General features: G+C 38.2%; 1 protein-coding gene across 1 annotated transcript in view; it reads left to right on the top strand.

The window, feature by feature from the left end:
- The first annotated feature begins 367 nt into the window (after window positions 1-367).
- LOC121300918 (heparan sulfate glucosamine 3-O-sulfotransferase 6-like) overlaps window positions 368-14,533 on the top strand; it is a 38,189-nt gene continuing 24,023 nt past the window's right edge. The window contains exon 1 of the mRNA XM_041229907.1: window positions 368-1,378. Within this exon, the coding sequence (XP_041085841.1) occupies window positions 786-1,378 (593 nt within the window). The 5' untranslated portion in view covers window positions 368-785. The remainder of the gene's footprint in view (window positions 1,379-14,533) is intronic.

The following is a 14,533-nucleotide window of genomic DNA, read 5'->3' as shown; positions in this document are numbered from 1 at the left end:
TATTATTATTAAATTATTAAATAATAATATTATTATTAAAAAAATTTTTTACAAAAGGATACAAGTTCCAAAGTCGAATTATTATTAATAATAATAATAATAATAATAATAATAATAATAATAATAATAATAATAAATACGCATCGATGACACAACTGCAAAATGTGTTGTATACCTTTTATTAAATAATTGTGCAACATTTAAGTCAATGTACAACACCTTCGTATGAACTGCAGTGGCTAAGAATAAGAGACTGCACAAAAACCGAAGGGGGTGTGTACTTTGTTCAAAGTGGGGCGTGGAATACAATCATTGAAGGCAAGAAGTGTGTGAAGGAACATAAGTGAGTCTACGATTGGTATGAGAGCGGATGAGGGACCCTGTGTGATCGCATAATTTGCAACTAGTATTGAAAATGAAAACGACGCTTCTGTGAATTGTGGTTTATAAAACAAAACAAACAAATGAATAGAAGGAGTTGGTATTTGGTATCAGTGTTGCCTGAGCAAAATAAACCTGCTAAAATGAAAATAAAAGTGGCCAGGGAAAAGAACGCACTTTTTTAATATATGAAGAAGCCCTGCATATAATGTGTGACGTTTCTACCTTTCTGGAGCTACCCATGGTAACAGTGCGGCCACGCTCACCTCTGCCAGCTGTCGCACAGCCGACGCTGTTCGGAAAGGTCTTTTTGTAAATTGTACAAAACAAATTGTCCAGATTTGCGAAAGACAAGGCATGTTTCCTAAGTTTTTCAGCTGGCATTTCCATCAGGATAGCGACTCATGGGATGTAGTATTTGGAGAAATAGGATCAACCTTGGACTGTTGAAGGCACAATCCAAAGTGCCGATGTTTTTTACCATGATCATTATTTTCACTTATTTATTTTACTGTCTGGCGGGTTACTGCGAGACTCTACCACGGCCAGTGTATGATCAGCGTCACGCTACCAGCCCAAGTAAATATCACAGTGGACAGAATGCCTTTCAGGTGCAAAACAGCATTTTGGACGGAGCAGGTATCGCTAAAGACATGCCAAATTCACCAACTAAGACTAACAGAACTTTGCAAAGTTCTGGGGTGAGAGCGCTGCCTGGTTCCGACAAACTGCATTCCATCCTGCGACAGATCGGAGACGTGCAGAGGCAGATTTCTGATGGGGACAGGGAGCAGTTGCAAGATGCCAGCAGCAGCAGCATATCTGTTTTCAATAGCTTTGGGGGTAAAAAGTTCCCGCAGGCGATCATCATCGGGGTAAAGAAAGGGGGTACCCGCGCGCTGCTGGAGTTTCTCCGGATTCATCCCGACGTCAGAGCTGTGGGCGCCGAGCCTCATTTCTTCGACAGGTTTTATGACAAGGGACTGGAGTGGTACAGGTAAGGACAAAAAATAAAAAATAAAAAAAAATAAAAATAAATAAACCATCATCATTCGGGATCCAACACCAACTTGGCGTTGTAATTTGATTGAGTCTGTCATGCACAGATATTACACATATGTTGTCCGTAATAACTATCATTAAACATATCATGAGTCGCTCTGTTTTTTAATACGTGTAGACTGTTATAGAAACAATAATAGCAGGATGCGTGGTATTGTGACACACAATTATACAACGCTACTGTGTTATATTTTATACAATGTATTTCTTTTAATGCTATGCTTCTAAAATATACAGTGGCTTGCCTGTTCATTAATATGATCTTATACAAGGGGGGCACTCTACTGGTTGTCACTTACAGCTGGTTGTGCCAAAAAATGCAAAAGTGTTTTGAAAAATGTATTAGGTATTTGTTAGACTGTGTGAAACATAAATAGCTACACTAGTTACAGTGTTAGCGAAACCCTCCTTCAGATATTAACTGGTAGTGAATGAACATTAGGCTACGGTCTGTGGTCTGTAAAGCAATCATGAAATATTGATCACCTCTGAGTTGTAATAAAATTTAACGTACCGTTTTTTTTTTTTTTTTTTTAAGGTATTGCAATTTTATCACTTGCTAGAGGCGCAAAGGTTGATTTAAAATGCAACGTGCAAGTATATGTTAAATACAGTGCCAGCAGCGTTTACTACAGTAGGTTGTAATTACAGAGCTGTAGCTGATAATGTTTAACATTTGCTTTGGTTAACATTGCCGTAAGACATTGCGATGGTTGCTTAAGATTAATATATAACCTATGTAATTACGTTTGTATTGCATTAGGTCTGTATATCTGTTCTCGGATACCTAAAAAAGAATATTTATTACTTATATATATATATATATATATTAGATAATATATATATATATATATATATATATATATATATATATATATATATATATATATATATACACACATATATATGTGTGTGTGTGTGTGTGTGTGTGTGTGTAACATACTTGTTTTTTGAAGAGCAAATAATGGATGTCATCTACTATTTACAAATTTAATGAATACATCTGATAGTAAATACTCAAATTTTTATAAAAGATTTAAGTGTCTACATTTGTGGATTTACCCAATCTATTATGGGTCAATAATCTTAAAATAAAGCAACAAAGACACTTGTAAATTAAGAATGTCTTCATGTTGAGAAACAGCTGTTGGAAAAGTAGATTTTATTGGTGGTACATTGTAGAGCTACAAGTCATCAACATACCCAAAATCCCCAAAACACTTATAAAACCATAAATCAAAACTGTACCCATTGAATGATGTTGGTGTATGTTGTATGTCAGCAGTTGCTTTTAGTTGCCAATGCTGGACACACTTTCAATAACAACCTTTCAACAATTAGGACAGACTGGAACAGTTTTCAAAAGCTGTTGTATATTGGCAGTATATTTGTGGGGGGGGGTAGACTTTCAGGCAGCAGATAGACTTTAAGAAACATGCATGTAAACACACAGGATGCCCAGCTATAAACCTGTGCAATGTCTGTGTTTAATTGAATTTAAATATACAGTGCAGTAGTACTGTGTTAGATCAATACACCAGTAACTTATATCTTGTAATGTAATGTGTAAGCATTCACAAAGCATTTTCTTCTGTGCTACATGCGTTTAGTGTTTTGAATCTAAAAGGAAAATTAAATTGTGTGAAAAAGCTTTAAATAAATTATTCAGTACATTCTACAAAAAATGCTGACAATTTAGCACTGTGCTTTGTGAATACGGCCCTAAATACAGAGGGAAAAAGAGAATGACCCACAGGGGCTTATTCCAAATGAGTGATGCCATATAGAAGTTCAATTCCAAAAGGCCACATGGCCATTTTACATGTATTTAAATACATTCTCTCTTTTACACTTACGCTTGCTTGAGTAGATTCAAAACAAGCAATAAAAAGGGGTCCAGATCTATTTCCAATTTTTTTTTTTTTTTTCAAGCCATTATATTCCTGTAGTCATGCCCAGACAACCGCTGCAGGGAAACATTTAGTGGAAAAATACAAATAAAATGCCTGCTTATGTTAAAGCAGCTGTATAGTCTTTATTTACTTTAAAACGAGAGCACTGTGTTAATGAAAGACTTGTGTTAATGTATTTAATACCCCAGACTTCGTGCAAAAAGAGGACAGTCCAAGGTCTACCTATATAGAAATATAATCTTTAAAAATAAAATATATATTTTTTAAAAGTTAAATATTCAAATGTAGGCTCACCACCCGAGGCTGTATATTTTAAATGGAAGACCTCTACGCATTTATACTGTTTATATATTTTCTCTTCATATTGGCGTCTTCAAGTGTTGTGGACAGACAGAGGGTGTCTAATTCGGTCCAGTGGTTTAACAATGAAGGACAAGGAGCAAGTTGATCCTGAATTCTAATCCCAGTTTAGCATCTTGGCCAAGACATTTCACTTCTCTCTCTCTCTCTCTCTCTCTCTCTCTCTCTCTCTCTCTCTCTCTTTCTCTCTCTCTCTCTCTCTCTCTAACCTTTTCCACTGTTCACATGCATACATGTGTATATACCTCCAGCACCAGACTGGCACAAGTGGAAAATGTAGACTACATTGATCATCAGAAGGAAACGCATATATAATGCAGATGTACTGTATACAGTATTATGAATAACTTCTGTTTCAAGAGGTCATTTTAAACAGTGCATATCTTTACTTGATTGACTGATTTATTTTCTTTTTGGTCTAAACACTGCAATTCATGGCCGGAAAGATACATTGTATTTGTTCAGACAGACATCATTCTGTGGGACAGACTTTAAAGTTTGAATAAGTATGACTGCTGTGTTATGTGACTGTACTTTATTTCTTTATTTCAATTTCATTTTGAAAATGTTCTGATATAAACTTTAGTTATAACGATTTAATAAACATTTTGAATGTAAGTTGTCATTGTGTAAGGCTAAGTTTTCTAGAACAGAGGGTTAGATTAGCTTCATGCTGACTTCCAGGCAGGAACCATACATTAAAGTACATTTACATCTGGTATTTACACACTGTTTATAACAGCTGAACTGCTGATGGATGTTTATGTATTCTAAAAAAGAAATCGGTGAAACAATCAAGTAAATTGCAGTACAATGTGGTATTGTGTACTACCAGGATGCTATACTACTTTCATTAAAGAATTCATAAAATCAGATAGCATCTGTTGAGAGCAGACCACCATCACATGCAAATGTAGTTTCAAAGCTTTTAATCACCCTCGCTATAATTAGAATTTTTAAAAGAAAATCTTCTATTGTGAAACATGTAGTGGCAAGTTGAGGAAGAATGGAGATCTGTTTCAACTTTCTGCATAACTTTTGTTCTTTGGAATAAAAACGCAATGCTGTGTTAAAACTGTGTTTAAAGAAATCCCACAACTTCCTGGTAGCGCTAACACTTTTTACTTTTTCTATTTTTGAAATGAATCTTGTTCTGATTTTAAAATCTTTCTTTTTAATTGTTAAACTGAAAAACAGGTCAATGTAATTAGAATAATATTTATACCACCAATCTAGATACTGTGGCACTTTTCTATTAAAGAATATTATTTGTTGGGTTGAGAACATGTCAACGTATATTCATGTTTTGGTGTTGTCCATTCAGCTGCAAACAGTTTTGCATTTGCTTTGCACTGTATAAGCAAAAATGATTTAGATTTTGTTTACCTGAGATAGCGTCCTTTAGACCATTGTTTGTTTGCTGTAAACCACTCACTATATTCTTCTACACACGTTTTCTATTTATTTGAGCCTGTTTATAACCCCCTACGATCATGCAGTAGTGAGAATATACATTCCCATTAAAATAAACAATCAAATTATTTTTAAAATACAGTCCGTGTGTTCAATAATGCCACATGGAGAGTATAAAGCAGTTGCATTATTCCTTCCAACTGTACTCAAGTTCAACTTTTTTTTGTCCAATTAGTGTAAACAACAAGCCTGTTTATGAACACAGGTATTGAGCGAATGTCAATAGCCTTTCCAACACCATCAGCCCCTCAGTAAGTGACTGAAAGCTTAGAGCAGTTCATGCTATATCAGAGAAGGGAGGGAGCAGAGCCATAGAGTAGTATTGATCACCACACTCCTGCTTGTCAGCACTCAGCTCGTTACAAACACTTGTCAATAAATACTAGGAGTTAGGGTCCCGGCCATTGACAGGCTATTCTGTCCCATGTCAATAAAATCCTGTTTATTGACATTCTGTATCTCAGGATAGAGGCAGTGGGATACCTCAGGGGCTTTGTGACTGATGTGTGCCAATGTGGAAACTTCGGAGAATATAGTCTATTCTTTTCACCCTGTTCCTTATGTCATTTTGTGTTTACAGTGTGACAGAAAACAAAATGTTTAGATGACCAAATACCTTCTTTTATAAAGACTTGTGACTGGTAGCCAAGTGGTGGGGCTTTAGATACCATCATTACTGTCCTTTTTGTAACATGCAGCAGACAGCCTCCCGTATAGAGTGACACATTGCATTACAGAGTCAAGTTACCAGTACTTACTAATTCCTACTTTATTTAATTTGTCAGTTTGCCCAGAATACCTCTTATAATAGCATGTGCCAGAAATAAGACATTTTAAATGAATAGCTGCTATAAGAAATACTTGCTAGTTTGGTAACAGTCAATTTTTTTCCCTTACAGCACAAAATAGGGCAAATGTTGTGCTATGAATAGAAGGCTTTGTTTATTCGAAACGCGACAAACGATGTTGCGGTTTCCCAAGGAAAAATCCTTTAACATTGAATTAGTGTTAATTACACAGTGGAAAGGTGATGGAGGCCCAATGTTGTCACTGAGCAAAACAAATGCAGGTGTAACATTCATTCTCTGCATCATTTGATCATTTAACTTAAAGTAGGCTGACAAATTAGGATCTCCTTCTTTTCTTTTTCCCCCCAACTGAATTTATAACCCTATCACTGCATTAGGCTGCGTACGAGGTGACAGCGCAGAGTTCCTAGGAAGCTAATTTCCTGATGTGGCATCAGCGCGATGAGCTTAACAAATCTGGGCAAGTGTCTGTTTTTTTTTCTGTCACAGTTAGCTTATTTTAAACGTTGCATGGTGGGGATGTTTGCATTTTGCAGATTGTGCAAAAGAGGCTGCTTTTTCAGCACAGCTGTGTGGCACGATAAATTACAGGAATGCTGCCTTAAAATACAGCTAATGATTCACATCTACTTTATATCTGATTGGGGTTATAGGGGAGGGGGATTGTCATTAATTAGGTGTTAATCAGGCAATAATTAACATAGTAGATAGATTTGTTATAAATAACATTCACAGTTAATATCACAACATCACCACACTGTTACTTGTTTAATATTGTGTGTGTGTGTGTGTGTGTTTAATCCTCTTTTGCTGTTTTGTCTTAGATAATTGTTTACCATACATGCAAACAAATCATCTTCTCAACCTTCTGAAAAGACTTCTAAATTCTTAATATGGTAACTTTTAGTTACTGGAAAATCTCTTTAGAAAATCAAAGCCAAGGCAGAAATTACAGTTGTACCACCTTAGTGATAGTATCTTAAACCACCTTTTTTTCTCCTTTATAAAAAAAAAAAAGCAAGCTTTGAAAATATGGCCCTTATTTTCTTATGACCGAGAGTTTTTATGGATGATGATTTAAAAAAAAGGCCTGGTCCTGGGATGTCATAAAGATCTGGTCCTTCGGGGTTCATTTTGTTCTGGGTATGACACATCTGAGCTGCAACGTCATCTCCAGTCAGTCCCTTCCTTTGAAAAACTGCAGCTAGATGGAAAGGAGGCAGAAGTTGGCCAAATGACTTGACAGAGGTCTCGTGTTGCATGAGACAGTGGCTAATCTGGGATTGAAACCCAGAAAAGATGCCCTGGCCCTGGACACTAACCAGCAGGATACACCACCTTCTGCTGGGTCAAGTCCTGGTAGTGCCTGTCTCCTTTGTAGTGAGATACAGTGCAGTGCTTATGAATCACTGTTACACGCTGACTCAAAGAGCACAGACCACATAGTGTTTTTAATAGTCGCTTCCTAATTTGCAAAAGCACCGTTTGGCACTGTTCACTCACTCAGAGCTCCAGAGCTGGGTGAGATTGAACTGCAGTCAAGTCATCTTGCATGATTAGCATTGTGCTCTACCTCTCTTGCTGTGGTTACTGATGAGCATGCTTTTAGCGTGTGTGTGTGTCCCTCTGTCCCCCTGCGGCGGGCGGGTAAGCGACGCTGCTAATGCCAAACATACAGTCTGTTTGGAACTTCCTCACGGAGCACAGATGTAAAAAAATATACAGAAGATGACGAGGGAATACTCTAATTAATCTGTGCCGATGGGTCACAGTGCCTCTGTCAATTCCTAAACCTTCTTTTTCATATTTTGCTAACACCCCACCAATTCAGAATGTGACATCTGAAACATGTACAAGCTTATTGTTTCATACATCACTGTTACTTTGATGAGGACTTTCATTATTTCAATATTTATAATCCAGGGCTGGCAATGTAATGTGAAACAAGCAACGTGATTGGTCGAGCAAGGTTCCAGCTTTCCGTATATTGCAGGGGTGACCAAAATCCTGAATTACACACTGACCCGATTTCACCAAAAACATCACATCACATCACAGGATTCTTTTTGACAAGCTCTTCCCTCGAAGATCTGAATGCTGGGTTTAAAAAGAAAAAAAGGCACTTTTTTTACATATGACTGGTGCGTGTATTAAATACCTTTGAGAGCTTTGTGGATGACAAATGCACCATATTTATTTTGAAAGGGATTACAATGCCCGCTCATGACGAGACTTGTTATGTAAATATAATAATTTTAGACCTACAATATAACATGGAAACATGCATTCTCTAGTCTAGCGCTAACACTCCAATTTTATAAAAAGATTCATTCATCTGAATAAGGACGTTTGGCATGAGTGATATTCCATGCTTGCCATACAAAACTCGCTTAAGTAGTTAATCAGCTTCTTTTATACTGTGAATTTTTCAGGTCCCTACTTATAGGTTAATTGGAACTAGCTGGTAATATGGTTATAAATTAACTAATGAATGTACCAGGCACTTGTACTATAGATTTTCTGCCTGAACACCTTGCAAACTTCATAATATGTCATTTTATAGGTGATTCACATTGATTTGAAACATCATGGCACACAGCAGCTGACAACTATACAGCAGAGTTAGGGAACATTGTCATGGCAGAAAGAAGCAAGTTTTCTTCCAGGACAACCTTGTACTTGGCTTGATTCATGCGTCCTTCACAAAGACAAATCTGCCCGATTCCAGCCTTGCTGAAGCACCCCCAGATGAGTCCAATTTTCAGCTTTGCCCAACACCTGGTCGTCTAATGGTTAGACAGACACCTGGAGAGGCCTACAAGCCACGGTGTCTCTCACCCAGTGTGAAATGTAGTGGAGGATCGGTGATGATCTGGGGGTGCTTCAGCAAGGCTGGAATCGGGCAGCTTTGGCATGAATCAAGCCAAGTACAAGGTTGTCCTGGAAGAAAACTTGCTTCCTTCTGCTCTGACAATGTTCCCCAACTCTGAGGATTGGTTTTTCCAGCAGGACAATGCTCCATGCCACACAGCCGGGTCAATCAAGGTGTGGATGGAGGACCACCAGATCAAGACCCTGTCATGGCCAGCCCAATCTCCAGACCTGAACCCCATTGACAACCTCTGGAATGTGATCAAGAGGAAGATGGATGGTCACTAGCCATCAAACAAAGCCAAGCTGCTTGAATTTTTGCACCGGGAGTGGCATAAAGTCACCCAACATCAATGTGAAAGACTGGTGGAGAGCATACCAAGACACATGAAAGCTGTGCTTGAAAATTAGGGTTATTCCACTAAATATTGATTTCTGAACTCTTCCTAAGTTAAAACATTAGTATTGTGTTATTTAAAAATGAATATGAACTTATTTTTTTTGCATTATTCGAGGTCTGACAACACTGCATCTTTTTTGTTATTTTGACCAGTTGTCATTTTCTGCAAATAAATGCTCTAAATGACAAGATTTTTCTTTGGAATTTGGGAGAAATGTTATCAGTAGTTTATAGAGTAAAACAAAGATGTTCATTTTACCCAAACACATACCTATAAATAGTAAAACCAGAGAAACTGATAATTTTGCAGTGGTCTCTTAATTTTTTCCAGAGCTGTATATTAGACGGACTTGGTTTACTGTTTAGGTTCTGCTTTGAAAGGTAAATCCACTGAACCCATCTGTTTTAAGCCTCCACCCCAGAACCTCGCCTCATTTTCCTTGATATGCTGCTGTCACAAGCCAAGCTCCTTCTGTGAACCCTCAAGGCTGTGTTACTGCACCTGAGGGATCTCCTCAGTAGTCCTTTAAGCACCGACAGATAAAACAAATTCATCTGTTTTTCTAAATTCATTTGGGGGACAGTAAGAAAATATTTCCTTTTATGTTGTGTACATATGATAATGACTGTTGACTCAAAGTGGCATTACTGTTCCGCTTGGTTATTTATAAGTTTGAATGCTAATCAAGGAAAGAAAGATGGAGAATGGGGTTTAAGCACAAAGTCAGTCTTTGCCCGCCATGTAAGAATCCTGCTACAAGAGTAAACAAAAAATACACAACACTGTGGGAAAGTAGGTCTCACTCACAACATTTCACTTAACAGAACTATTGCTGCAAATAACAGTAGTTATAACCTCCCAGCAATGAGAGTGTTTGAATGTCATGGATCAGAAAAATAACTTTAATTATGCAGGTTAGATTTCAAAGTTAAAAGACAATGTTACTTCTGTTTGGGAATAAAAAGTTGGAGGACTCCAGATGTTGTTTGTAAGCTTCATAAGTAAACAGGATGATAATGTTTGCACTCTATATATTTGTTTTTGTTTCTCAGCATCTTTCTAAAAGTTGGCTTACTATTTGAGATACATTACAAAATAAATTAATAAGAACAGTTTCTGTCTGTTATAAGTCTTATTACAGCGAGGCAGTGCAGCCGGCATATTAATATACAAATCTGGCACATGTCACAAGTTAACTCAATTTGGTGGTCCATAGCACAAAACCACCAATAAATCTGAGACAATTCAGGTCAGGACTGAGATTCACTCTCATAGCTATAAGGGGAAGTTTTCTTTGCATGTCTAACTGAAGTCTTGAACCTTTCTTGAAATTCACAAGCACCAAAAACAGAGAAACCATCAAACCCTGTTGTAAACGTATTATTTAACAAGCATGTGTGAGCTCCAGATTTATAAAAGTCAGGAAATATAACTGGTAGAGCTTTAAAAAAAAAAACACCATAGCCAACTAGCAGCAGCGAGTGGAGTGGTACAACATTGCTGCCAGATTGATGGTGAACTCTGCAAAGGGAGATAGAGAGGGGTGACTGTGTCATAGCTTGGCATGCCACAAAGACATTATGGGAAGGGCAGAGCTGGGTTTAATAGTGTACTATCAGAGCTATTACAATAGCAGACCTGTAATCATGCACCGCTGAGGTCATGTTAAATGCTTTCCAAACTCTAGTAAGATAAAAGCTATCAAGCTCACAGCAGTACAGGGTGTCCTCAGCTTCTAATTTGGAAGAGAGGAGTCAGGGGCTAACAAAGGGCTCCTATTCGTGAGATCTCTGCCCAGGAGCAGGGCTGCTGATCCGACTGTGCTGCTGCTGCTGGTAATTACAGCTCACTGACTTCAGAGTGTATGTAATTACTGGGATCTGGAGAAGCTGCAAAAACCTACAGAAAGGGAAACACAGCTTGCACGCTGGAACAATGAGAGAGTCATGTGCATGCACTCTGCAGTTCAGTGATGCTGTTCCTTGGGGAGTGGATTCAGTTGCTTAAATTAATAATTATTGTTGTGGTTTTTGGCAGAGCTCTAACAAAAGGAACTAGAAAAGCCACTCGGTTTTAAATGTAGCAGGAAAGCTTCACCATGGGATATGTTAGTGGGGAGTTGACCTGATGAATATACCACAACATGCTTACAGTGATGCCAGGCAGCTTCCCCATTTCATCATGTGATACATAGCTATCAGCTGGGCTTGAAGTGACAAATCACTCAAAATCACAGAAACACAAGCAAATAGTATTTTGCCTTGTAGTCATGGACCTATAATTTCCACCTTACTTGCGTTACATAGGGATGTACCAACCCACCCATTTTCATGTTTTCCTTACCATTTCTGGTCCTCCTGGTGGGATATTTAGTAGAGGTGCACATACAGTATGTATAGTCACACATATATTTAGAGACCCACTTATCCAGTTGAGATGATACTTAGGAGAACGTTGTTTACCACAATTGTTTTGCATTAGAATCCAAGCATGTATGGAGGTGCTGTTTTTGTCTGTACTTATGTTAACATATATATTTTTTCATGAATTTATTGTGGCTTATGGTGATCTAATTTTTAATATTTGGCTTTTGAAAAGGGATTAGATGATTAGATACATTTGCTATCCCAATGTTTCTTTAGACATTGCCATGTGCCTTAAAATGTTCTTTAGCTACTGTACATTACCTAAGGGTAGGTCTGTTCCATTTTAAACCTTGAGGTGAAGTACAAACCTGTGTGGCAGTGCAATGACTGGATTATAGTTACTTCTCATGAGTGTGTTTTGTGTTTAATGACCTTTGATTTCATGAACTTTTTGTTTTACTTGAATTGCTGATTTTGTTGAAGGGCGTATTCCCCTGCTTCTGGCACTCCTTTGTGTTTTAAGCCGGGGAAACGTTTTGGGCACTCATTAAAGATAAAAAACAGAGACGGGCAGAGTGGAGGAAGTTAACGAATACCAGGCTGCAGAGAGGAAAAAGCTCTTCAAGAAAAGCCCTTGAGCATGGAATATCGCTCGCCAGCCGAGATTCAAGTGTTCTCTCCTCCACAAACGCCTTCAGAGCGGGCAAAGGCCAAACCAAAGATGGTTTCCACCCACTCACTACACCACTCGTGTGCAGGCTTGAACAGTATAACACATGCAAGGTGAATTTGAACAGCACTGTTAAATTAGCCCAAGGGTAGGGCACTGTAGTGATGAAGACCTCTGTTTTAAAGACTTAATTGTCAGACTCTGCTTTGGAGAGAATCCAGGACAGATGCGGTCCCTCAGGGCAGGATCTCTGAAGCACATTGGTGAAGAATGCTCTTCCATCCTGACATGCCCTGGACTGGAAGTGCTATTAGTCCCACACCATGAACCTCAATTCAAAAGCAGGAAGACTGCCTTCACCACCACACTGCAGGAGTCTTCAGTTTTGCCTGTGCCAGTAGGTGCCGCTGTTGAGCGGAAGTGTTTGTGATAACTCGAAATACAATTCAACATTGTTTGATTAAAAAGCTTGCTTTTCTTTGCCATGGTTTGAGTCACTTCATAGATGCTGATTGTGCACAGCTGGATACAGGAATACTTTTTCAGAGCACGCCCATCCCTGGGATGTAACTGAAAACAGAGAAACAAAACCACAAACATCATCAAAATTCCAAGCTGTAATTCTATCTGCCCCTTTTTTTGTTTAACCAGCCTATGACTATAAACAGAGGAACACATGGAAACATTTTTTGCACTGATCATTTTAGCATAGAAAACTACTAGTCTCTCTCTCCTTCTCTTCCTCTTTTTCACTGCCTGAAACTCTTCGTCTCTGGGTCCGAAAAGCTTATTCCGGCTGCCGCCAGAGATGTTTATTTGGAAATGCCTGTGGCCACCCAAGTTTCCTCCAATGCATTGCTCAGTACAAATTTGAAAATTGGCTAAACAGCATTAAAACATGCGGGCATCAATCGGGGGTCCCTTGTCAGGCTCAGGGTTATGTAACCGGAGACAGATGTGGTTCTGCCTGGGGCTGAAAACAGAGGTCCATCTTTTGTGAATTTTTAGGGGGACAGAAGGTTAGATTATTTCTGGGATGCCAAATACTTGCGGCAATGTGTGAAATTCATATGTTATGAATCTGGCACGAGTGGCAGAATACAAATTGTTTTGTGTATTGCACAAAACTGGCAGTTCTAAACCAGAGTATTGCACAGGGGTCATAGTCTATTCTTTATTCCTTTTCAGGACTATATTTTTCAGGATATTCTGAACATGCCTATGTTATTTCTGTAGTTAGTATGTAACCATAAACTCTTAGCGCTTGGAATGTATCAATTACAATACTAGCTTTAAAAGGGAGTGTCATAGTTATCCAAGTTTCCATAGTTTCTTCAGCTGGTGAGCAAGGATTGTTGTCAGTGAAACTGGTGAATTTTCTTTTAATTGGCTCTTATTTTCCTAGTGGCTTTCCACCTGTTTTTGATTGACTAGACACACATATGGTGTTGATCTCCTGTGTATAAGCATTAGATGCCAATGCTTAATTTAAACTTTTTTTTTTTTTTTTTTTTTAAAGATATATCATTACAAAACCACCAGTTTGTCAAGTCAAACCCGATTTCATCTTATTGGCTAAATATATATATATATATATAATATATTATATATATATATATAGTATATATATATATGATATATATAGATATAGATATATATATTATCGTCTGACATGCAGACACTTGATGGATAGACACATATGTAAACAGCAATGCAGTAAGTAAATCACAGGGATGTTAAAAAAAAAGTAGAAATATTATTAGTGGCTTTCTTAAGGATCCCTTACTCTTTGTTACCTGTCCTGGCAGGTACAGGTCAGCTATACACAATACACATCTAACCTTTGTAAGACCGTGTGTATGAGAGATAACAATGATAATGCGGCGAAGCTCCATGTCTAAGCTCCATGTCTCCATGCAAGTGTCAGATTTCAGGGTGTCAAAAGGCTGTACACTTGCTACAGTTCAGTGTCAGGTCAAAGGGCAGGAGGCATTTTCATTCTCTTGCTCCTCACAGGTGCTGGTCGGCTTTCTCAGAAGAGAAAGAAAGAAAGAAAAAAGAAAGCCCAGGGGCATTAACCTTCCCTCCCCCTCTCCGCACACTTTAACACCTCCCTGTGTCAGATTCCCTCTCTGTGCCAATGGCAACACAGCTGACAGGGAGATCCTCGGCTGAAACGCCATGCAGAGATTTGTGAACAGATCAGCTGTGTGGGGCTGATCATGTC

The sequence above is a fragment of the Polyodon spathula genome, chromosome 26, assembly GCF_017654505.1.
Source record: "Polyodon spathula isolate WHYD16114869_AA chromosome 26, ASM1765450v1, whole genome shotgun sequence".
In the NCBI taxonomy this organism is placed as follows: Eukaryota; Metazoa; Chordata; class Actinopteri; order Acipenseriformes; family Polyodontidae; genus Polyodon; species Polyodon spathula.
This window is presented reverse-complemented; position numbering and strand designations above follow the sequence as displayed.